At 44.3% G+C, this 25,987-nt stretch overlaps 3 protein-coding genes across 4 annotated transcripts in view; 2 read left to right on the plus strand and 1 right to left on the minus strand.

Annotated features, from left to right (window-relative positions):
* The window catches only part of LOC108042088 (dynein axonemal heavy chain 5), a 28,170-nt gene extending 14,293 nt beyond the window's left edge, over window positions 1–13,877 (plus strand). Inside the window, 19 exon segments of the mRNA XM_017120212.2 lie at window positions 932–1,318; window positions 1,376–1,456; window positions 1,458–1,962; window positions 2,204–2,437; window positions 2,555–2,626; window positions 3,360–6,037; window positions 6,446–6,694; window positions 7,405–9,142; window positions 9,200–9,254; window positions 9,671–9,768; window positions 9,839–10,131; window positions 10,217–10,709; window positions 11,077–11,121; window positions 11,124–11,269; window positions 11,328–11,480; window positions 12,610–12,705; window positions 12,770–12,826; window positions 13,136–13,268; window positions 13,323–13,877. Coding sequence (XP_016975701.2) covers window positions 932–1,318; window positions 1,376–1,456; window positions 1,458–1,962; window positions 2,204–2,437; window positions 2,555–2,626; window positions 3,360–6,037; window positions 6,446–6,694; window positions 7,405–9,142; window positions 9,200–9,254; window positions 9,671–9,768; window positions 9,839–10,131; window positions 10,217–10,709; window positions 11,077–11,121; window positions 11,124–11,269; window positions 11,328–11,480; window positions 12,610–12,705; window positions 12,770–12,826; window positions 13,136–13,268; window positions 13,323–13,576 — 7,767 coding nt within the window. The 3' untranslated portion in view covers window positions 13,577–13,877.
* Window positions 13,878–14,206: 329 nt separating this feature from the next.
* On the minus strand, window positions 14,207–24,968 carry LOC108042095. Of its 2 annotated transcripts, none has more exons than XM_017120221.2 (4): window positions 24,681–24,968; window positions 21,812–22,001; window positions 17,815–17,937; window positions 14,207–16,127 (listed from the first exon to the last, which is right to left on the minus strand). In XM_017120221.2, the coding sequence occupies exons 2-4, from the start codon at window positions 21,998–22,000 to the stop codon at window positions 15,372–15,374; spliced, it is 1,068 nt and encodes a 355-aa protein (XP_016975710.2). In that variant the 5' UTR covers window position 22,001; window positions 24,681–24,968; the 3' UTR covers window positions 14,207–15,371. The 2 variants fall into 2 exon arrangements, with proteins under 2 accessions (XP_016975710.2, XP_016975711.2); XM_017120222.2 differs by lacking the exon at window positions 24,681–24,968 and adding an exon at window positions 24,439–24,539.
* Window positions 18,824–20,365, plus strand: LOC108042094 (merozoite surface antigen 2). Its single transcript, XM_044458642.1, has one exon. It carries the CDS (start codon window positions 18,824–18,826, stop codon window positions 20,057–20,059), a length of 1,236 nt encoding a protein of 411 aa, XP_044314577.1. The 3' UTR covers window positions 20,060–20,365.
* Window positions 24,969–25,987: the final 1,019 nt, after the last annotated feature.

The raw sequence follows: 25,987 nt of genomic DNA on the forward strand, positions 1-25,987 counted from the left end.
GTGGCATGACTCGATTAATGTGGCTGCCACATGGGACGCCGAATCCAACTCCATCTTTAGCTATGCTCCCTGGTTAAAGAGGAACTTTAAGTCGCCGTGGGGAAAGGCAAAGTAGCTGCAGACTAAATCTTTGCGTAGTTTAATTACTTGTGACGGTAACTATGATCGGGTAATGCGATTAGTGTTAACACGGCGACGCGACGCCTCGCTTTTAATGGCGTGTGTCAATCAACCCCACCCCCTCTTTAGAGCCTCCACATCTCATTCTGGGAATGATCCTTTGAAGGCTTTGGCTCAATTTTAATTTGCACATTGAGTTATTATGCTCATTTATATAATACTTTTAGCCAGAGCATTTTGTTTTAATGAGCCATTATGTCACAGGCCGAATTGGGTCGCACACGATTACGGACATAGACAAATGGACGCTGGCTGGGAACTCGAACGAGTTTAATGACTAAACCCTTTGTTGTGGCTATTCGTTTGGTCGTTTTGTCGTTTTTCCGTGGCTCGAATGTATATCTTTGGGACAGGTCAATATTTGCAGTCCTGGCTTAAAATCAAATAAACCATGTTTAGAATAGAACTTATTTTTGTGCGAGAAACTCGTGCGGGCTTAACAAACTGTTACACAGTTGAGCTTTAATACGATTAACTACTTTTAAGCATTTTTTCTTCTCACGTTTTGTAAGTAGAACAATAATAATTGGATTTTCAACAATGCCAAAGTAGACTTTTCAAGTCTCAAGTAAGCCCTAAAATAGGGCTTAAGTATGTATTTAAATCTTTTGCATGAATGTTGTGTAAAGTTGCTTGCAATTGTCGCTCATTATTTAAATGTACCCTGTATTATATAATTCCTAAGCTTTAATGGTTAGCTAGCTTACACTTTTTTAAGAATATCCCTAAAGAAAGACATTTTTCCGTACAGAATCCAGGATATGCGGGTCGCAAGGAATTGCCGGAGAATTTAAAAATTCAGTTCCGTACTGTTGCCATGATGGTGCCGGATAGGCAGATTATCATAAGAGTTAAGCTGGCCAGTTGCGGCTTCCTGGAAAACATTACGCTGGCCAGAAAGTTCTACACATTGTACAAACTGTGTGAGGAGCAGTTGACCAAACAGGTGCACTACGACTTCGGACTGAGGAACATACTCTCTGTCCTGCGAACACTGGGTGCTGCCAAGCGAAGGAACTCCAAGGATACCGAGAGCACCATTGTGATGAGGGTGCTCCGCGACATGAATCTCTCCAAGCTGATCGACGATGATGAACCACTCTTTATGTCCCTGGTTTCGGATTTGTTTCCCAACCAGGTAAGATATTAAGAGCACATCCTTTATATAACTATTTAAATCTTGCTTATATGAAAGACCCTCGAAAAGACCAATTACCCAGAGCTTGAGGCCGCCATTCTCCAGCAAACGGACGAGGCCAGCCTCATCTATCATCCTCCCTTGGGTCTTGAAACTCATTCAGCTGTACGAAACCCAAAACGTTCGCCACGGAATCATGACCCTGGGGCCAAGTGGAGCCGGCAAGACGACCTGCATCCACACCCTCATGAAGGCCATGACCCAAATGGGCGACAATCACCGCGAGATGCGCATGAATCCCAAGGCAATCACGGCTGCCCAAATGTTTGGTCGACTCGATGTGGCCACCAATGATTGGACGGATGGAATTTTCTCGGCCCTGTGGCGCAAGACCCTGAAACTAAAGTCCGGCGAGCATGTCTGGTTGGTTTTGGACGGACCGGTGGACAGTATTTGGATAGAGAACTTGAATTCGGTGTTGGACGACAACAAGACTCTGACATTGGCCAACGGCGATCGTCTGACCATGGCGCCCACTGTCAAAATCATATTCGAGCCCCACAACATAGACAACGCCTCACCCGCCACGGTATCCAGAAATGGAATGGTCTACATGAGCTCTTCTGGTCTGGACTCTCGACCAAGTAAGTTTGAGACTATAGTTTAATATATAATTAAGACAGAAAGCAAGGGTAATCCCATAGCCACAGAAATCACTCACAAAAGTATGCAACAATTTATTTTAAAGCCATAATTCCGTAGGATTTATTTTGGGAAGACAACTTTCTTTTTTTACAGCCACCTTCTTAAGTGATTTTAAAAATTGGGATTTTTTTTTGGGACACCATTTATCTACTAACTCTTTTATCAATATTTTCCATGCAGTTGTTCAAGCCTGGCTTAAAAACCGCGCTCCAGGCGAAAAGTCGACCTTTTCGGACTTATTCGATCAGACCTTTGTGGAGGTCTACAACTGGGGAGTGCAGATGGTGAAGTTGCAGATGCCGGTGCTGCAGTGCAACGTGGTCCAGCAGATGCTGTTCATCCTGGAGGGCTTGATACCTGTCAAGAAGGAGGACGAACAGGCAGTGAGCCTGTCCAGCAAGGAGAGCCACGATGGTAAGTTTAATCGACTCAATAACCTATTCCCAACCCAAGAGCAAGCGGTTCGATGAAATGTGAAAATGCAAGCGAACCCCGAACCAAATCCCATCCAAAATGATTGCAACTTTTCAGCGAATAAACGTTCAGAGCATCAAAAACATGTCGAAGAGGCGCGACGGCAATCGATTGGCAGTCAGATTGTCGGTAAAGTATACCCGTAATTCGTTGCGCAACTAACAAAACCAAAACCAAAACTAATCGTAGAGCTGACCGCCTAGCTAACACGCAATTTGCTTCTGAGTGTGTACTGACATCTATGACTTTCGGTTGGGAAACCGACTGGTTCCCAGCCGATTGGCCTCCTCTTCCTTCCGTAGTTGTGATTCTGTGCTCGTCCTCTCTGTATCTATGTACTTACCAAAATAGTTATGTGTGTGTCTCGTCCAAACGTTTTGTTTTCAAAGTCGGCATTTCTAATCCAGTAGAGGTGTCACAGAAATCTCTTTGAGGCTAATTTTTATTGAATATTATATTGAGGCTAATTTTAATTGAATATTATATACCGGTGTCTCAGAATCTATCAATAAACAAGATACAAATAAGGTAAATAAAAATAAAATAATAAAAATTATATTCATCTAAATAGACCATCAAATAAGTGCCTTAATGGTCTCAGTTTAAAGGAATAAATATTGCATTTATTTACTTATTTAAATTAATATGCTGTTAAAAATAGTTCGTCTTTTAAAGGGTTTTTGCTTTAACATAAAAGAGAGATTATTATTCCCTGAATGCCTAAATTTTTAATATTAAAATGATAAATATTTCTGAGACCCCGTTGTACTTTCCAATTGCGAGAGGGACTCCTGTGACACTCCTTAATGTGACCCCCATTGCAACGCCCATGTAGTAACCCCGCTTCGTTTGGCCCCCACAGAGGACCTCCCTCCGGAGACTTCGATCGAGGAGAAGGAGGACACCTGCACCCCGGAACACTTGCACCGCTTGTACATCTTCGCGCTCGCCTGGGGCCTGGGCGGTTACCTCTCCACTAGCGACCGCGTCAGAATGAATCTGTTCGTGAAGGAATCCTTCCCGCAGCTGGACTACCCGAAGGGTAGTGCCCACGAGAACACAATCTTTGACTTCTTCGTTTCTCCAGCGGGCGTGTGGCAGTCGTGGAAGACGCTCGTCACCCCCTATATGTATCCGGAGCTTTCCACACCAGACTATCTGAGCATTCTGGTGCCCATCGTGGATAATGTGCGCATCGACTATCTGATCGGCACCATAGCCAATCAGGAGCGCGCCGTGATGGTGATTGGCGAACAGGGCACGGGCAAGACGGTGATCATGAAGAACTTCATGAAGAAGATGAACGTTGAGACGTACATGGGCCGGTCCTTCAACTTCTCATCGGCCACCAGTCCGTATCAGTTCCAGCGCACAATTGAGAGTTATGTGGAGAAGCGCGTTGGCGTTACCTTCGGGCCACCCGGTGGCCGGAAATTGATCGTCTTCATCGACGACATCAATTTGCCCGAGATCAATGAGTGGGGCGATCAAATAACCAATGAAATTGTGCGCCAGTCCATGGACATGAAGGGCTTCTATAGCCTGGAGAAGCCCGGCGACTTCACCACCATCGTGGATGTGCAGTATGTGGCGGCCATGGGCCTCCCGGGCGGAGGACGCAACGACATACCGTCGCGTCTGAAGCGCCAGTTCTGCGTGTTCAACTGCAACATACCCGACAACGACTCCATCGATAAGATCTTCCGCGTTATCGGTGAGGGCCACTACAATGCGAAGCGGGGCTTCGTGCCCGAGATCCGCAGCCTGGTCAAGAAGCTGATCGTCGTCACCCGCCATCTGTGGCAGCGTACGCGCGAGAAGCTACTGCCCACGCCGGCCAAATTCCACTATGTGTTCAGTCTGCGCGATTTGTCGCGCATCTGGCAGGGCATGGTTGGCACCTTATCCACGGTGATCACCTCCGAGGGCGTCCTCATGGCACTGTGGAAGCACGAGTGCACGCGAGTATTCGCCGATCGCTTCACCACGTTCCAGGACAAGGAGTGGTTCGGCTCAGAGCTGGCATGTCTCGTGCGCGAGGAGCTGGGCGACGCCCACTCCCAGATGATCCTGCCCAATCCGGTGTTCGTCGACTTTATGCGCGACGCCCCCGAGCCGACCGGCGAGGAGGGAGAGGACACCGACATGGAGCTACCCAAGGTCTACGAGCCGGTCCACTCACACGAAGTGCTCCGCGAGCGTCTCGTCATGTTCCTCGCCCAGTTCAACGAAATGGTGCGAGGGTCGGGAATGGATTTGGTGTTCTTCCCGGATGCAATGCTGCATCTGGTGAAGATCTCCCGCATCATTCGGCATCCGAGGGGATCGGTCATGCTTGTCGGGGTCGGCGGTTCTGGAAAACAGTCGCTAACGAAATTGGCATCGTTCATAGCCGGCTACAAGACATTCCAAATTGCGTTGACGCGTTCGTACAACGTGGCCAATTTTCTGGAGGATCTAAAGCTGCTCTACCGCACCTGCGGCGTTCAGGGCAAGGGCACAACCTTTCTCTTCACCGACATGGATATCAAGGAGGAAGGTTTCCTCGAGTATCTGAACAACATACTCTCGAGCGGCGTCATATCGAATCTATTCTCGCGCGATGAGCAGGCCGAAATCGTGCAGGAGCTGACGCCGGTCATGAAACGCGAGAATCAACGCAAAACAGCGACCCCGGAAAGTGTGATGGACTTCTTTCTGGCGCGCACCTGCACCAATCTGCACGTGGCCTTCTGCTTCTCGCCCGTGGGCGAGACGTTCCGGTCGCGCGTGCAGCGCTTCCCCGCCTTGGTCTCCGGCTGCACCATTGACTGGCTGCATCCGTGGCCCAAGGACGCCTTGGTATCGGTTGCCCGACACTTTCTGAGCCACTTCGAGATCGAGTGCACACCGGCCGTCAAGGAGGAGCTGGTCAACGCCCTCGGCTCCATTCAGGACATTGTCGCGGAAACGTCGCAGGAGTATTTCCAGCGTTTCCGCCGCGCCACGCACGTGACACCCAAATCTTATCTGAACTTTATTGCCGGCTACAAGAACATCTATCAAATGAAGCAGCAAGAGCTGCGAGATGGTGTGGAGAAGATGGATACGGGCTTGGAGAAACTGAAAGAGGCCTCCGCCTCGGTTGAGATCCTCAAGAAGGATCTAGTGGTCATGGAGGAAGAGCTGGTCGAAGCCTCCAAGAACGCGGAGTCAGTGCTAGTGGAGGTGACGGAGCGCGCGATGCAAGCGGAGATCGTCAAGAACCAGGTGCTCATCGTGAAGGACAAGGCCGAGGCCCTGGTGGCCTGCATCGCCCACGAGAAGGCGCTGGCCGAGGAGAAACTGGAGGCCGCCAAGCCGGCGCTCGAGGAGGCGGAGAACGCTCTCAATACGATAAAGCCGGCCCACATTGCCACCGTGCGCAAGTTGGGCCGTCCTCCGCACCTGATCATGCGCATCATGGACTGCGTCCTGATCCTGTTCAAGCGCAAGCTGCATCCCTGCATCGCGGACGCGGGCACGCCGTGTCCGAAGCCCTCCTGGCAGGAGTCCTTAAAGGTGGGTCTCTTTTGGTAGTGTTATCCGGAATAGCAGTTAAAAGGGGTAAAGTATTAGTGCATTTATTTTTCTTTTGCCCTTTGCTACAATCCATCTAAGTTCGGCAATTAAATTTATTTAAAGAACTCCATTGCTTGCTTTTAAATTTATTTATGAAATTTCCCCTTTCGTATTTGGTTCTGCAAAGCTTGTGTCAGCATTCTTTTTTTATTTATGCTGCAATGTCAAACATAATAGGTATGCTATAATCTTGTTATTTTATTAAAATGCCACTGAAATACATCAATGCCAATCATGATAAGTATGCAGCTGAAATGTAATGTTCACTGTAGTTTGTATAGTGCTAAATCATAGTCGGACAACTCGACTATAGCGGACTTCCTTGATTTCCTCCCACTCCTCTCCCAGATGATGGCCAGTGCCACGTTCCTGCTGCAACTGCAAAACTATCCAAAGGACACCATCAACGACGAGATGATCGATCTGCTGCAGCCGTACTTCCGCATGGAGGACTACAACATGGACATGGCACGGCGTGTGTGCGGAGACGTAGCCGGTCTGCTGTCCTGGACCAAGGCCATGTCCTTCTTCCACAGTGTTAACAAGGAGGTGCTGCCCTTGAAGGCAAATCTCACGATGCAGGAAGCGAGACTTAAGGTATGGGGAACAGGAATAAAGGATTAAAATTAACAAGTTACTTAGCTTCTTTAGCCATAGTATTGGCAGTAAGGAACCTATTTTCAACCTTTAAATTATATTTATGTCTTTATATTTATTATATTTTATAAAGCATTTTCATTTTATTAAAATCAAACTACTCTGTAGCTACTTAAATTGTCTGGCTAAGCGCTTAATTTAGTTCATCTATAAGAGTAAATAAACTTCGTCCTGCTAAAGCAGTACTACATTATCGTTTTTATTTTCTTATGAATAATTTAACATAATCTGTTTCGACTACAACTTGCTCGTCAATCATGTTCTTTCCAGTGAACAACAGCTTAAAGCTTAAAATAAGTTTTTTGCTCTAGCTTGGCCAAAAGGAAACCAAACGGCGCCATTAAATCTTTAAAGTTTTTATTTATTGAGTTCTATAAGATTTTATTTAAATTTTTTGCCAATTTTATGATTGTTCTGTGGGTCTGACTAGAAATGCATAAAATTGGTTGTTAATTGCCAAAATTCGTAATTATTTTTGTAAACATTTAATTAAAAAGGAAAACTAGGTTATTGCCTACGTGTTTATTCTATGTTTTAACTAGTCATTTAAATATTAATTAAAAAACTAAATTAATAATCAAGTTTAGGAAATACATAAATACGAATTTAATAGATACTTACCTTCCCCGTTTAAAAATCTCACATTTTAGCTCGCCATGGACGACTTGGCCGGTGCCGAGGAGCAGCTGCGGGAGCGCGAGGAAGCGCTCCAGGCTGTGAAGGATCAGTACGACAAGGCGGTGGGCGAGAAACAGAGGTTGACGGATGCGGCCAATGTCTGTCTGCGTAAGATGACCGCGGCAACGGCCTTGATCAATGGATTGTCGGATGAGAAACACCGATGGACCAACCAGAGCAAGGAGTTCAAGATACAGCTGGGCAAACTGGTGGGCGATGTCCTTCTGGCCACCGGGTTTCTATCCTACTGCGGACCCTACAATCAGGAATTCCGAGCCAATCTCATTAAGACCTGGATGGGCATACTGAAACAGAAGAATATACCCTTTACCACGGGTCTGAACATAATCAACATGCTGGTGGACTCTTCGACGGTGTCGGAATGGACGTTGCAGGGATTGCCGAACGATGAGTTGTCGGTGCAGAACGCCCTGATAGCCACCAAGTCCAGCAGCTATCCACTGCTGGTCGATCCGCAGACGCAGGGCAAGATCTGGATCAAGTGCAAGGAAGACAAAAACGAGCTGCAGATCACCTCGCTGAACCACAAGTACTTCCGCACCCATCTCGAGGACTCGCTGTCGCTGGGCAGACCCCTCCTGATCGAGGATGTGGGCATCGACCTGGATCCGGTCATCGACAATGTGCTGGAGAAGAACTTCATCAAGTCGGGCAGCATTGAGAAGGTGTTGGTGGGCGACAAGGAGTGCGATGTGATGCCGGGCTTCATGCTCTACATCACCACGAAACTGCCCAATCCGGCCTTCAGTCCGGAGGTCAGTGCCAAGACCTCGATCATCGATTTTACGGTCACCATGCGGGGGCTGGAGGACCAGCTCCTGGGCCGGGTGATCCTCATGGAGAAGTCCGATCTGGAGGCCGAGCGGGTGGCTCTCTTCGAAACGGTCATGCAGAACCAGAGGAATATGAAGGAACTGGAGGCGAACCTCCTGCTCCGCCTGAGCTCATCGCAGGGATCCCTGGTGGACGACGAAGCCCTGATAGAAGTGCTGCGGGTCACGAAAACCACGGCCGAGGAGGTCAACCAGAAACTGAAGATTTCCGAGGTCACGGAGCGTAAGATTATGAAGGCACGGGAGGAGTTCCGGGCGGTGGCCAAACGTGGATCGATTCTTTACTTCCTGATTGTGGAGATGAGCAATGTGAATGCCATGTACCAGAACTCCCTGAAACAATTTCTGGTCATCTTCAACTGCTCCATTACCAAGTCGACCAAGTCCAGTGTGACGGAGGAGCGAATAAACATCATTTTGCGCTATCTCACCTACGAGGTGTACAAGTTTACCAATCGTAGTCTCTACGAGCGACACAAGCAATTGTTCACCCTGATGCTGGCCATCAAGATTGACTACCACAATGGAAACATCAGCCACGAGGAGTTCCTGACCTTCATCAAGGGCGGCGCCTCGTTGGACTTGAATGCCGTCACCCCGAAACCCTTCCGCTGGATCCTGGACATAACCTGGCTGAATCTGGTGGAGATCAGCAAGCTGGACACCTTCTCCACGGTTCTCCAGGTGATAGAGCTGAACGAACGGGACTGGCGCTGCTGGTACGAGTGCGAGAAGCCGGAGAACGAGGAAATCCCCTGCGGATACAATGCCCTCTTGGATGGTTTCCGGAAGCTGCTGCTCATCCGGTCTTGGTGTCCCGATCGCACCATTTCCCAGGCGAAGAAGTACATAGAAGGTGGGATCAATTGTTGTATTAGCACTTTTAAATATTTATTAATTTATTTATTTTAAGAATCTCTGGGAGGCGAGTACAGCGAAATGCAAATTCTTGATCTAGAGGAAATGTGGTAAGATTTCAAAACGAGCTATACAAATCAATATTTTAGATTTTCATTGGGTCTCATTTTAGTAATGTTACAACGAAAAACACATTTAAAACTCATATTTTTCGGAAAATTACCAATACTTATTTTACTTTGGCAATAACAATGCAAATAGTATGCCAAATATGCAATACCATACTTTACTGAACTCGTTATAAAATTCCCCATCGATTGGCATTCAAACTTAAACATTTTTTGTTTGGTCCGTTTTCGCAAAAAATTTATTATGAAACCTGTATTCTGTTATGTATTGTTATTAATAACCAAATCATAACAGCAAATGTTACACCCTAAATAAAAATTTAAACCAATTTGGGCATCGAGTGCATATTATAAAAGGTCAACTGAACAGACTCTAAACCCGTGAATCTTTTGTGTAGGCTCGAGTCGGAACCCCGCACCCCTTTTGTGTGCCTACTCTCGATAGGATCGGATCCAACCACCCAGATTGGCGCTCTGGCCAAGCAGAAGAGCATAGGTAAGTGCTATGAAGAGCCCCATCATATCGCTGATTAAATCACCGCCCATACACACACCCACTCCCACAGTTCTCAAATGTGTGTCGATGGGTCAGGGGCAGGAGTACCATGCGCGCAAGATGATAATCGAGTCGATGGCAATCGGTGGATGGGTGCTGCTCCAGAACGTGCACCTGTCCCTGCCCTTCTGCACCGAGATAATCGACATGCTGGTGGAGAGCGAGCACATAGACGACTCCTTCCGCATGTGGGTAACGACGGAGCCGCACAACGAGTTCCCCATCGGATTGCTGCAGATGGCTCTCAAATTCACTAATGAACCACCACAGGGGATACGTGCCAGTCTAAAGCGCAGCTACCAGGTGGGCAAATAATTCAGTTGGCAGCGAGGAGGGGGCAGGCATCAACTGCTTAATATTTAATTTTCAATCTTTTTCCGGCCGCCAGTCGTTCACCCAGGACTTCCTCGACTACACATCGGCCTCCCAGTGGCCCCCGCTCCTCTACACGGTGGCCTTCCTGCACACCATCGTCCAGGAGCGTCGCAAGTTCGGCCCACTGGGCTGGAACATACCCTACGAGTTCAACCAGGCCGACTTCGCCGCCAGCGTGCAGTTCATCCAGAACCACCTCGACGAGATGGACCCGAAGAAGGGCGTCTCCTGGCAGACGCTGGTCTACATGATTGGCGAGGTGCAGTACGGCGGCCGGGTGACGGACGACTTTGACAAGCGACTGCTCACCACCTTCACCTCGGTGTGGTTCTGCGAGCCGCTGCTCTCGAACTCCTTCGAGTTCTACAAGGGATACAAGGTGCCGGGCACGAAGAGCCTGCAGGGCTTCATCGATTATATCAACAGTTTGCCGGCCTACGACACCCCCGAGGTATTTGGCCTGCATTCGAATGCCGACATCACGTACCAAATAAACTCGGCCAAAGGTGAGTCCGTGATTTCCGATTTCCAATTTCCGATTTGCGAATTTAATTCGACCACCGAAACGCAAGCGTCCTTCCCACCAGAATCGCTTATTTTTAGTTTAATTCGGTTGATGTTGATGGACACCGATAGGGGGCCATAAATTATCAATGTGCTTAATTTAATGTAAATCCCTGTTGCATAATCAATTCGGGCATGCCCGCCGAAATGTGTGTGAAATCAATAATCCGAATATTCCGTGAGCTTTCGCGCCGCGTGCTCCATTTTAGGAGCTCCTCCTTCGGCGGGCAACCCACTCGGGCATTAGCGCATTAGCATATTCGATGGCCCCGAATCCTTGATTGTTTACCTCTGACTCTGCCCCATCAGGCATCCTCGACACCATCCTCAGTGTGCAGCCCAAGGAGGGCGGCGGTGGGGGGGCGAGACCCGGGAGAGCATCGTCTACCAACTGGCGGATGACATGCTGCGCAAGCTGCCCGCCCAGTACAACGCCTACGAGGTGCGGGAGAACCTGACGCGGATGGGCATCCTCCTGCCCATGAATATTTTCCTCAGGCGAGTGGTCCCCCATCACGATGGCGAACGCATGGTAATCGGGGGTGTTTAATTGCAGGCAGGAAATCGATCGCATGCAAAGGGTCATTAAACGGGTCCACACCTGCCTCTGCGACCTCAAGCTGGCGATTGATGGCACCATTGTGATGAGTCCGGCCCTGAAGGAGTCACTCGATGCCATGTACGACGCCCGTATACCAGAGACCTGGATGAAGGTAGGTCCACTAAAAGTGCCCTATATTTGTAGTCTTAATGGGAAACTAAGTTTAGTTAAAACTTTGCCAGCATTTACGTTAATCCTCTCTTTAAACTCTGACCTGAAAAATAGAAATTCCACAATTTTTGTTTTTAATTTCTATCTGGGGAAATATATTTATTTTTATTGCCTGCCTTTCATGTTTGGGTACTCGTAAATTATGCGTGAAAACGTTTGACGCCTCAATGCTTGCAAATCATATTTGGTTTCTGTAGAAAATAACGAAAAATACATTGAATTTTTCTATTTGTGGAAAGGTACAACAGGTTTTGCAAAAAAAAAAGGGTTATTTAGCACGTCCTTTTTCAAGTTGGCGAGTTCAACTAAAATGTTTCTTTGCTTAAATATTAAAATATTTGTTTTGAGTTGGCCTAGAGAATACCTTCAATTATATAAGAGCACAATTTTAATATATATACATACTACTATCAGAAATTACCTAGGGAAACAAGTAAAGATTTATACTATCAATAAAACAATGTCAGATAAGGAGTATCGGTTTAAAAAAGATGCCAATTTTAATCTTGGACCCGAGACGCGTGACGATCTCACGACTCGCACCTATGGATTCTTGAAGGCGAACCGGTCGGAAACTCCAATCCCTAGGACCCAAGACCCCATAAGTTCCAGCACTCTCGTGGAGAGGTTGCATACCATCCATAACAAGATCGATTATCAAGTGGACTCCGAAATTGACGACATATCTGGCTCAATTTCATCGCAAGACAATACAGTGCGCATGGGAAAGACGGCCTTTGAGCTGAAGCGCAAGCTCTTCGATGAGGCAGAATACACAATAGCTCGGGGCATCAAGCTAAGCGATTGCTTCTGTCCCGTCAACTCTGGCCTTCATCTGCCCATTATACCAAAAGACGGTGTGTTATTCACTTCGTTCGAGGAAATGGAGTCCTTCTGTCGCAGAATGAACATCAAGCTGGACAAATGAGTCGTTGCCAGGATTTGCAAAATCTAATATACTTTATTTGATTATGAATAAAGTCTTTCATACTCTTCATCGCAGAGTTTCATTGCATTTGCCTCGTTTGAATCTCGGAAAAGCGATAATTTCATGTCCATGTCACTTGCAGATTTCCTGGGAATCAACCACACTGGGCTTTTGGTACACCGAGCTACTGGAACGCAATGGGCAGTTCAGAACTTGGATATCAACGGATCGGCCCAAGGTGAGTGGGACAATGCACAACTATCCAAGGCCAACCCATCTCTCCTTTATTGACCCACAACTAGGTTTTCTGGATGACCGGCTTCTTTAATCCCCAAGGATTTCTAACAGCCATGCGACAGGTGAATATTAACAGCGAGATGAGTGGGCAGAATTAATTTATTAATGCATAGTTGCTTAATAAGCGAACGGGATATGAATACCAAGCCAGGAATCGAAAAAGGTCCTTTGTCAGGCACATCGTAAGGAGCATTTCCTTTATGCCCAGCGATTGCCATTAAAGCGTACTTTTCTTTTCCTGATTGTGGTGATTGACATATCAGATTCCCCACCTCAAAGGTTATTCACACGGTGTCTTCCTTTTCTTTGCAAATATACGTATATATATGCGGCAACACTTGAAAATCCCCTCGTGGCACAATCGATGTCAGGAGGTGACGCGAGCTCACAAAGGTTGGGCCCTGGACTCGGTGGTGCTACAGAATCAAATAACGCGCTACAACAGGGAGGACATCACCGAGTATCCCACGGAGGGGGTGTATGTGCACGGATTGTTCCTGGAGGGTAAGTGTCTGGCACCAGATTGTGAACTTGGAAACTCTACGCCGGTACTTGCAGGTGCTTCGCTGGATCGCCGCAGCGGCAAGCTGATTGAGTCCAAGATGAAGGTGCTCTACGAGCAGATGCCCGTCATCTATATATACGCGATAAACACGACGGCTGGGAAGGATCCCAAGTTGTACGAGTGCCCCATCTACCGCAAGCCCCAGCGCACCGACTTAAAGTACGTGGGTTCGATTGATTTCGAGACCGAATTCAATCCCAAGCACTGGACCCTTCGCGGCGTGGCCCTGCTCTGTGACATCAAGTGAACCTCGACCACCACCCCCCCTCCCAATACCGATGGCCATTGTTTGCCATCATGTCAACGGCTGTACGTGAGTGGGGCTCCTAATGGCCCTGTGATAATTATCTTTTTTCGTTGGGTGGACGTTAAAGTTTCGTGTAATCCGGCGCAAATACAACGTTATTAATTAAGCCCTCGGGTGAGGTAGGGCAAGTTGTTTGCACTCGGGAACAACCAGCACAATTATTAGCTCTTATCCATTTTGGTCAATCCCCGCAAGGCGGTCATTCCAAAAAGCGCACCAAACCCTTAGAGAGTTAAGGCATGTGAGTAGCCAAATCGCAGCGTTCAATAAAGGCATTAGTAAATGGAATTAAAATACACGTTTTTCTTGGCCTTTAGCTATATGGCAAATTCTTTGGAAAACTTAAACATCACTTGGTACCCTGTTAAGGAAACGGAACGCGTCACTCTGCCTGTTGCAGACGTCTATTGAAAAAACCCATGTAAACACAATTGCCGTAGGTATTGATTGAAGGTGAGTTCAAAAACCTTTGTTTTATCTTCCTCCCTCTTGCCCTTGAAATAATTGCGAGAGAAATACAAATGCTTATCCGGGGAATTGAGTCCTTAGAAAGTTAATTAAACGGAATGCTTTATAATTGAATGTCATGTCAATGCCTCATGATTTTATTTTTTAATAAGTATATCCGTACATACATATAATTTTGTATAATATATAATTTCGTTTGATTTCTTTTTTTGGAATTTCATTAGTTTAGCTTTTTTGAAAAAGATTTTTATTTACATACACATATAGAAATTAATTTGTATTAAACTTATTAATGTACAGAACGTAACTATTAAATGGTTAATTTGCTCGGTAAATTCCTTGTTAATCTACACAACACGTGGCGTATTCATGTATCGAAGTACTTGCTTGGGTAATTTGGGGCTGACTTTAAAATCGTTATTCGTATGATTTGGAACCATTTTTCGCTTAATATCTTAAAACTTGAACCCTTCAACAACGTAAATGTAATAGTGACCAAATGCAAGCGTTGACAAAAAGAACATGTAAATAGTATCTGCGTTATGTTAATTCTATTTGAGCATTTTTTATACAAGTTTAAGCACAACGGAGCAAACATAAAAACCGATTTCCGCCCGCGGAGAATGTAAACCACAATTATTATTTAAGTTAAGTAAATAAGAGATGCACAGTTTTTGCTTACACGAATAAAAACATGAAAATCTCGTTAGACAGGTCAATATTGCATGCAATTGATTAACGTTAATCATTAAAATAATTATTAAAATTACACATAGATCACTATCAATTACGCATGCATTTACGTTTATAAATCTTTGGAGTTTTGTTCGCTATATCGTTGGTGTATTTTAGTAGGAGTGTTTTCGATCTAGTAAAAGTATGTTTGACATCAATCGTGTGTGTAATCGTGGGGAGGGAGGTCTTTATATTCAACAGTATCTGTGAGAGGTAGCATAAATCGTTACATACACCGTTGGTTATTTTCGATAAAATAGAGTTCAAATGCGAATACATCTAGCAACGTGGGAGTAAGTTTGTCATCAAGGGAGTATGTGCACACACAACATGCCTGCCTTGTAGCCAGCCATTCATTAGGAACCGTCGATTTTCATTAATAACCGCCTAGCAGCACCAAGCTGTCGGGTGCCCCTATCCTTCTATCCGTATCGGTATATTTAACTGTATCCGTATCTGTATTTGTATCTTTAGCTATATCAGTATCCGTATCTGTATCTGTATCTGTAGCTGCATCTCAATCCCCACTTACTTAATTAACATTATGCTGGCTTTTGTGAGAGCGGTAGGGAAATGGCCAGGGCAGGCGGTCATTTGCATTGACCACGGACCGACCCACCTCGTTCGGTTCCTCGTTGGCCCAGTTGGGCTTGCCCTCGAACACATCGAACCTCTCCAGACCCAGACCCAGACCCAGCCCCTGTCCCAAACCCAGTCCCACACCCACACCCAATCCCTCCGGACCCACGTCATTGTCGTTCTCCTCGTCGTCATCCACATATCTCGCCGGGTTTTTACTGCCGTCGTCGTTTTCATTTTCATTCTCGTTCTCATTCACGTTTTCATGTTCATGATTTGTTTCGTTGGCTTCATTTCCGTTGACCCGATGCCTGGCCAGACCCATTCCGGCCACGTCCAGAGAGTTCTTCGCATAGCTGAGCAACTGCTGACCTGGGAGTGCCTGGGATTGTGGTCGAATGGATGTTGATTGCAGGGAATCCGCAAACTGTGACGACGCCGTGTACGGGGACCGGGCCCAACCGTAGCTCCACAGTTGGCTGGGGAAATGCTTCCAGGGCAGCAGCTGTTGACGGCCCAGCTGCTCCTCCGGCTCCGCATCCCCATCCCGTTCCCGTTCCCGCTCCCGCTCCAGTTCCAGTTCCCGCTCGACTGGCCACTGCTGCTGGCGGTACCGCCTGCTGACCTTGGGGGATCCGGATCCGGATACGACTCCTCGCAGCAGGACTCGCTTGCCCACGTTCTTCAGGATGGCGCGATTCAGTTCGACCTGGGCAAGCACAAAAAAAGGTAACTCGGTTCACATAAAATGCTGTTAAATGCTGTAAAATGGGTGACAAAGTGCATGGGTAGTCAAACAAGTCCCATTTCCCAGCAGACATGATGTACCCTCCTTTCTAAGAGGGAAAAGCTAAACTCGATTGACATGCATGATGGATGACCACATTGGCAATGTGGTTAACGTTTCAATTTCATTCACAAATCAAATGTCATTAATTGAGAGTGAGGGTTTCATTTGAACACTTTCCATACTTGGAACTAACAATTTAATGCTATTCTTTAAAGCCACAGATATTCAAGTTCATTTTGTAACCATTTTGCTTGAATATCAGCTTGATGTTTAAAACTAAGATTATTTATTGTTCGGGAGACATCATGTGGAATGGGATTTTTCCTACTTTAATACCCAACTATTCAAGCATAACATCACACTTTCATTTTAACACCTTGCATTCATTCTTTTAATTCTTTCTATTTGCAGACCACTTTGGAGGTTTTAAACGAGTGAATTATTTGCTTTGAGCTAGGATTCGATGTCGAACTTTCAAATTGCGGTGCATTGTTTGATTATTTAAATGTCTGTTTTCAGCTGCTGGAAAACTACGATCTATTTATTTAAAACTTTAAAGTCAATTCCATTTAATTTGAATTCAAATGAAAGTATTTCTGATAAAATTGCTAGCTATTGAAGATATTTATTTCTATTTATAAATTCTATTTTCCCTGGCATTAATTGTTTGAGGTGGAAACTGTCTCATGAAATCCTCATTTATTCGTTTAACACTCCTTTTGTTTACCAATCTCACTGCAGGATACTTAAAGAACCAGTTGTATGCATAGAATAATATATATGCTGAGCTCATCTTTCACCGATTCGAATTGCTTTTGGGATGCATGGATTAATTTAAAAAACCCCTTTGACAAATCAATACTGTTATCTGGCTTGTGTGAATAGGTGGATAGGAGGCACATAGGCACATGGGCACATAGGCACATCCATGTTCATCCATGACCCTCTTTAACAAAAATTCGTGGGCGAAAGGTGAAGTTATCAAGGCAAATCGTTTGAATTCCTCGCATTAAAACGTTTGATTTTTTTGTCCTTTTTTTGTCTTTTGTGTTGTGCCTTGGGGCTTGGATCGTTTGGTAACCAAATAAACTCGCTTTGTTTCCGAGCGAAAATATTTGTGTCACACATACGCAACGTTGGCTTTGTTTTGGCGCTGAGCCCCGTGCATGTATATTTTGGGTGTCAGGGCCATCCGAAGTGCTTAAGCCCTGTTTCGGGTTCTGCCAGGATGTGTTGTTTATATTCCCGGAGCAAGTATGTGGGCTTGAGGAGTCTTCTGGCACCCGGAATATTTATTGGACTCCGCCCGGCGAGGAATTAAAAAACTTTCTGCAGCTGCGTTCTATATGCGTTCGGAAAGTATTTCTCATTAGGCATTCTAGTTTTGATTAGCCGCTACATTTTCATTTATACTTTGCACCGAATTACTCTTTCCACTTAGGGCAGCATTTTAGCGAGAATTGTTTTCCGTTTGTCTTGGATGCCGTAGTCAAAGTTTTCTTTCTGTTTTCCTTTTTTCGCTTATTAAAAATACCTTGCAAAGTGGTCAGCGCGGTTCGTTTATTGCAGAAATCCCCTGACATCCCCCCCTGAATACAAAACTCACCTGGCGGGAGTTCTCCTTCATTTGCCTGCGTGCGATTTCCAGGAGCAGCCGCTGACGCAGCACATCCAGGGGATTGACAATGGACAGCGACGGTTTGTTTCGCTTGGCCAGTATAAAGTCATCCTAGACGGGGGAAAAATGTATACATGTATATATAGTACGGACATTTACATTTACGGGAAACTTCTTGGCGCTTGGCATAATAAAATCGTGGCAAGGTAATGCAAAAAGTTTTAAGTCCCTATCTTATATAAAGTTCTGCGTGTTAAGTTTAATTTTTTGTTTTCAAGAAAATTAAAATCTTTGACAGGCAATTGGCATCGATTGGGGGTAATCTTAGGAGATTGGACTATCTAAAGCATTACATCACTTTTTGTTTTTCCCACATTGGAAAATTATCGATCTAAATCAATACAAGAATCTTATCGGGGCAGCCCTACGTTTTTTCCATGATGATCAATCGGAAATTTCGCGATAAGAACTCTTCACTGATAGGCAAGAAAATTTCAAGCAAATTCGTGAGTCACAGCTGAAAAGAAATTAAAAAACAATTGCGATTCTTGGGCTAAGAAACGACTGAAAAACTACTTTAATAATTATCGCATGACAACGCCAAAAAACATTTCTTTTCGTGACACTTAAGCATAATAAAACGATTTAAGGCGTCTGCGGCTAAATCATAAAGATATTACGAAAATTTCACATTTAATCTAACAAATGTTTATAACTTTTTCTTTGGAAAAATTTAACAAATTTTTATTTTTTTCCAAGAAGAATTTACATGTCTAAGTTCAAGGCAAACGGTAAACAACCAATCCGAATTCATGTTTAGAAAAATATGATAATTACGATTATTGTTTGTCTGGCTATCAGAAACGCCAGCGATTAGATAAGAACGTGCCACAGTGTGTGGTCGCTATGTCTGGGAATGAATGGACCTGGCTATCAGATTTCTATAAAAGCTATAGCCACCTGTAGGCCCAGGTAGTATATTCGAAACGATTGCGAAATGAAGGTTCTAACGCTCTTCTTGTTGACGGCCCTAGTGGCAGTGGCTGTGGCCCGGCCGAACGGCGGCTGGTTGGGAAACTTTGGCGGCAACTGGATCAGGAAGTTCGGCTGGGGATCCGATGACAGCCAAAACGTGCAGGAGCAAAAGTGGAATGGCCAGAACCAGTGGAATGGCCAAAATCAGTGGAATAATCAGAATGGCCAGGGTCATTGGAATGGAAATGGCCAGGGTCAGGGTCAGTGGAATGGAAATAGCCACGGTCAGGGTCAGTGGAATGGAAATAGCCAGGGTCAGGGTCAGTGGAATGGAAATGGAAATGGCCAGAGTCAGTGGAATGGAAATGGAAATGGTCATGGCCAGGGTCAGTGGAATGGCGGAAACAATCACGGACAATGGAACGGTGGTCACGGAAATGGACAAGGCCATGGAAACAATCATGGTCACGGACACGGACATGGAGGTCACCAACCCCCACCACCAACTGATCTCCCCAAAGTGACCGAAGACGATATTGCATCCACCACCGATGTGACTAGCCCTGTCGAGGAAACCACCTTCAACCCTGAAGTTCCAGAAGAGACCACCACTCGGGCACCTGAGGAAATCACCACCGACTCCGAAGATGGCAGCGGTTCCACAGAAGAAACCACTCTGGCCCCTGAGGATAACACCACCGACTCCGAGGACGGCAGCGGTTCCACTGAAGAAACCACTCTGGCCCCTGAGGATAACACCACCGATTTCGAAGACGGCAGCGGTTCCACTGAAGAAACCACTCTGGCCCCTGAGGATAACACCACCGACTCCGAGGACGGCAGCGGTTCCACTGAAGAAACCACTCTGGCCCCTGAGGATAACACCACCGATTCCGAAGACGGCAGCGGTTCTCCTGCGGAAACCACTTTGAGTCCAGAAGAACCAGAGGATTCTACCACACAGACTCCCGAGGATTCCACCACTCAAGCACCCGTAGTTCCCGAGGATTCCACCACACAGGCACCCGAAGTTCCTGAGGATTCTACCACACAGGCCCCTGTAGTTCCCGAGGATTCCACCACACAGGCACCTGTAGTTCCCGAGGATTCCACCACACAGGAACCTGTAGTTCCTGAGGATTCTACTACACAGGCACCTGTAGTCCCCGAGGATTCCACCACAGAGGCTCCCGAAGTTCCCAGTGATTCCACTACCCAGGCGACCGAAGACTCTACGACTGATTCTTCAGTGGTCTAGGAAGCTAGTTTGGTAATTCCAATGGTTCCTAAAGACTTGGCCTCTTGCACTTTCTCAGAACTCCTTTAAAATTCCACGTCTCAAAGTAACTAGGTTATAAAACAAAGAGTTTTAAAGCGAAATGTGGTGCAAAGATTAAACTGTTATAACTAAATTATTAACCGTGTTTCTACCAAAATCAAGTGAAAACACTTTTAGGCTTAGGATTAAGACCTCATGAAGTCACATCGTGTTTTGTAGTCACGCATTCCTCATTTAGCTTTATAGTTCCTACAATCTGAACAATTAAAACTACCCGAAAACATGCGATGGACTGTGGATTTATTGTACGGCGGAACTCGAAAATGTAAACTCTTATCACATAATTGAGCTTTCGCTTTTCGGACCATGGCAATATTGCTATTGTTTCTTTGATTGTTTAGCCTTTGCGTGCGTTGATAAACTGATTGATTGACGTACATACATCAATCAAAGAATCGCTACTTCAATGATTAGTTGGCAAATCGACCCTTATCGGAACATATGTTTGTATAAATGTATGTTGTATATGCCTGTGGTTAATGATGTGTCATATTTGCTGGTACAAATGGAAAATTTCGTAATTGGCTTTTAACATTGCTCCGGGGCTTATTTATAAATCGCAGCATCATGATAAATCATCATTTCTTTCACCAAATAAAATTAAATTGTTTACGTGTCTCGCATTAACGTGTTTAAATCTCCAATTTCACAAACGAATCAGCCTCCCTTTTAAATTGCGCAGAATAAAGAATCGACTTCACGAAACTTGAACTTCTTAAAAAACAGAGGTGAAACTTTTGATTGTGGACAACAGGAGTTGTTCAAGACAAACAAATTGTTTTTTGTTTTCTTCTAATGACGCTTGGACAAAATCCTTGACGAAAATTTCCATTTGTTTTGAAAGTCAATCCGTAGAAGCAAATCAATTCTGTTGCCACGTTCGTATTTGCTTAAGAAAATAATATATGACTAACCGTTCGCTCCGAACCAGTTTCACATTGAGGTATGTACTTCCCACCCATGAAGTGGGTAGATTAGATTGTACCAGCGTCCAGATTCAATCTGATATTAACTGATGTATAGGTAGTTTCAAAGAACTGACATATTACGCACCTAATGGTGCTTTCTTAGAATTTCATAGAAAATAGATTTGCAACCACTATAAAATTCATAGGGCAAACCACTTCTAAAAAACATTTTGATAACATACCACCATTAGCAGTCTTTCATTTCCGACATCTGAAGTGCTACCCACGACTGATATGAATATGTGAACAAAAAATAAAATAAAACTATGCTGATATGTGTCTTTATGCTAAAAGGAACGGGGGTTTTAGCAAGCTCAAGTTAAAATACTCTATAAAAAAATAAATAATATGTTCTTAAAAAGAACATTTAGGATATTAAGATTGATCGATATTGGAATTGTCTAATCCAAGATTTTCAGAATTGATTTAGTTAAATTTTCAAGAGGCTTAACCGTGTTAACGAAACACGAGGCTTCGAAAAAGGACACTTTGCGGTCACTGTCTTCAAAAGGCTGCATGTTGTAACGAACAATGTGTCAATTTATGAACAGATACAGATACCAATGACTGGTGTCAAAGGAGCTGTGAAAACGACTGTTGGAAAAATGCAGAGCCAATAATTGAATATGCATTCGAAAAACATTCACACGAGTGACGCAAAAACTGCTGCCACTCACAAAGAAATGGACTCAGAAATGCCCACCTGTGTGTTCCGTACATCAGGGTAGTCCAGAGGATATCCGTTTGTGCGGCCGCTTCCGCCGACCTCAGCTCCTCCTGATCCTCCTCCTGCCCCTCCTCCGGCTCCTCCCCGCTGGGCCGTGCAGACGAGCCTTGTGGCACACAGTAAAGTTAATAACACCGGACAAAACCACGCTGTGGCTTTCATCATTCTGCGAAAAACGAGAAAAACGATAGAGTTGCATGGGTGAGTGCACAATTTACAGATTTGCATGCAATGCAAATTGCTTTGGTACATAAAAAGCTTATGTTATTTATCAAAATTAAGCAAAACCATAAATATTGATAAACCATTTTTTCAATCATCGTTGCGTACCAATTTGATTATTATGGTAAGAATGCAGTAATATTAATTCAATGAGCTGCAAGTAACCGATATATTATTTACTTTATAATTTATTATTTATTCTAGTGTAGGGTATTAAAAATCCTATATTAATGTTACATTTTATTGTGTTAATTTTTATGGAAAATTAAGCTTATCTGCGGCTATTATTTTCAAAATTTCAGAGCCATTGCCTTCTGCCAACTTTGACTTCTGCCGTTTTCCCACTGGAATAGCGAAAATAAAATGCTGACAGCTAACCTGTGAAAAATGTGCAATATTCTGACAACAAGAAGTGTTCTCATAATTTATGGGTCACGTAAATATGTGGTACTTCTGAACCTAGTTTTTTATGTACATGCGTATATGCATATCAATCTCATGTCCCTTTGGACTTTTCAATCACTTCGCCATGGGGGTTGAGTGCAAATTTTCACAAGGTTCAAAAAGGAAATTAGGTTTTAAATTGAAGACGCCGACGTGTAACCTGCTGGACGAGTGTATTAGATTATTTTCCTGTTGAAAAGTTGAAATCGTCAACGGCAAACCTTATTTTAAAAATGAGAAATCAAGTTGAGTTTGGCAAAACGAAGTTTATATAATATTGCAGTTGTTCAAGAAATTCTATAGTCTAAGTAGGTTTCAATTTAAGAGAGGTTTAGGATGTGATCTGTTTTTTAATTTGATATATTTACTTTACCACTGAAAGGGTATATTTTGTATATTCTAAATTCACATTAAGACAGATTTTTGCATGTCCTATAAATAAACACATGTAAGTGCATAATAAAGTTTAAAGCAACGGTGGAACTCTAATTGGCCATGATAAGTTTAGTCCTTTGTAATTCTATCTCATATACTGTACATATTTTCCTTCCCACGTTTTGCCCTTCTGAGCTAGGTTCTTTTTAATTGTATTAAATAAATTTAAGTTTCACTTTTGTTTTGCTACATACTGCACTTTACAATTACCAAAACAAAACTTACTTATTGTTACTAACAACATTAAGCAACAGTTGCCTGAATAGCTAAACTTCCTGCAATGTTGTGCTCGTAAGTCAAAGTTTTAGCTCCTATTACCCTAACTTCTCTATAACTCAAAATTAAGTTTTGCACTGTTGCCACAAGGCGTTAAACACTTTTTAATTGTATAATCGCCCAGGTCATGAGAGGTTTCGGTTACAAAGTTAAATTTGAACTCAAATAGCTTTTTGTAAAAGAGCCATTTTAAATTTAAATTAAATTTCATAAGAAAATCCTTGATGCGGAAATTTTTACATTGTTTCAAACGTGAAAGCACTAAGTTTCACACTTTATCGGGAATTCAAAGTTTTCCCCATTCAAAATTATGGCAGCTCTTTTGTTTTCGACTGGGGGACGAACCCAAATCCCACCTGTCAGCAGGAGCTTAGACATCAGAAATAAGTAACTGGCGAAATGGCAGCCGCATTAGTCCTGCCGGCAATCACATGTCATACAGATGCCATTTGGTGAACAAGGATTTAGGAATCCGTGCGAAACTCGTGGGTGGCTGCCGCACTTTTCGGGAACGACAATTGATGGCTATTGATTTCCCCTAATAGATCGCGTAAACACTGGGAAATGCGAAGGGTACGCCAGCGCCGAAGTTGCAACGGAAATTGCAGTCCAATTGAATTTGGGTTCGGGAGTGGGGCGAACGAACAGATGAAGCCTTGCCGCAGAGGAATTCTTCTGCTCAAAGTTTCCCAGAAGGCGGGATGTAATGAATGAATTCTTACATTTGAAGTTGAACAAATATTGATTTTCTGGAAGTAATATAGAATTCAAGGCAATAAAACTGCCCTGCCCCACTGAGGATGGTGCTCCTGACAGCCATTGTCGTCCTCATATCCCGGTGACGGAAATCGTGATTGCCCGGGGCTACTTGCCAGCACGTCCCTTCTTGTTTTATCGGCAATTCAGAGGCAGGCCTAAACACAAGGAAATGAAATCCTGTTATCTATTCCAACTTGAAATATTTACATATGTACGTATGCAAATACGAGTATGTGGAGAGCACATGGGCGAAAAGTTTCAGCAGCTTTAAAAACCGTAAATCCGATTTGATTAGGCCATAAAAGAACGCAAACAAAGGTCAATCAATCGGGAATCTAGGGAAAAGGAAAGCGGGTCGTTAAGGAAACCACCGTCTCCTGTAAATTACAAGGTGTGATTGCCGACGCTGTCAGCAGAAAGTTTCGCTAAGCTTGTTTACAGTCTATTAAGTCACATGATATTGTTACCTGAAACCAGAGGCAACAATGCCTTCAACACGTAGAAAGGAAAACTAATTAGCTTAAACGTTTTTTAAGCAATCAATCAATCTTGCCCCATTTCGGGATACAACTTGTGTAACTTTTTCGTTTAGGTTTTTGCTCTGAAATCTGATATGGTTCCGAACCAATTTAAAAAACACCTACTCAAAAACATAAAAGACGCTGTCTCGGCTTTTTTTTCCAAAAAATGTCACATAAAGAGAAATCACCTTATCAGTGGTAATTGCCCCTAATTTCGGTGGATCTGAAACGCACTCGACGGATTGATTTATGACGATCGAGATATTTCGCGAGTGTGTTTGTGTGTGTGAGATTTAACCGCTTTTGTGGCTTATTTATCTTTTTCTAATTTATTTTATGTATTCACGCGCCGCGTCGCGAAACGGCAACTGATTCGGAATCTGAAACTGTTGCTGCTGGTACGGCTGAGTTTAGTGTTTTTTCTGCTTTTTCAGATGCTGCTGTTTGTGCCAGCATCGAATCTCGAACGCAACAGGCTGACGACGAGCGGAGGACTCACGGAGCATAGCGATTACGGCGTGTTTTTATATTAGGCGCTTCGAAGCGCCCGCACACGAAGCGCAGGATCCGAGGAGCCAAAGGACACGAAGGCCACCAGGACGAAGCGCCGCCACGAAGATGCCCCAGCCACGCGACGAGTTATGAATGAAAACGTGCGGGCTCGGTACAACACGGCATGTTGCCAGGATGATGGAAATCGAATCAGATGAGGCGGGTCAGACCGCGCGGGTTAGAACCCCTAATAAATCACCAAGGTGTGCTAACGCATTAAGGAATTGACGGATTGCTGGTGGCAAACTGTGCGAGTTCCGCAGTGATGGTGTTGCGGCAACATGTTGCCACCACTCGCGAATCTCTGTCAGCGCTGTAATTATCGAACTCAATTAATATTTAATGAGTTTTATTTGCACATTAATTGTTCGATTTAAAGCCAAACGGCAGGACGAAAGTTGACGAGGATACGGACCCCGAGCACCACTCAATGTCATGTCAAAAGGTGCTAACGTGGCCCGACATTCCGCTCGGCCGGCAATCGGGCGTTAAATTGCTCGCCATAAATCCGTCAAACGTTAACCATGGGGGTCCTGGCCAGGAGATGGGTTCGACACATGAGGTCCTGTGCTCAGAAGGGATTTGTTCTTATTTTAGATACAACTAAATAGTTGTTGAGACATGCTATTAAGAGAATATGGGAAAGTAGAAATACTGATTATCTAATTCTTATTATTACTTCCTTACAATAACCTATGTATTATTTCAAAGGCAAGTGGAAAGATATTTTATTTAAAATACATTATTAATAAGTTAATTAACATCTACATACTTAGTTTTTCATTAATTTGAATACATTATGTTATTTAGTTGCTCTATGCGTAACTTCAAAACTTAATCATTTCCCAAATAAAATAAAATGGTTAATTTTTGGCTTTAACATGGGGACATTAAGATTTAATTAAGATTCTTTTCGTTTTGAGATTAGTACAATAAGTTATGC

The sequence above is a fragment of the Drosophila rhopaloa genome, unplaced genomic scaffold, assembly GCF_018152115.1.
Source record: "Drosophila rhopaloa isolate 14029-0021.01 unplaced genomic scaffold, ASM1815211v1 contig_167, whole genome shotgun sequence".
NCBI lineage: Eukaryota > Metazoa > Arthropoda > Insecta > Diptera > Drosophilidae > Drosophila > Drosophila rhopaloa.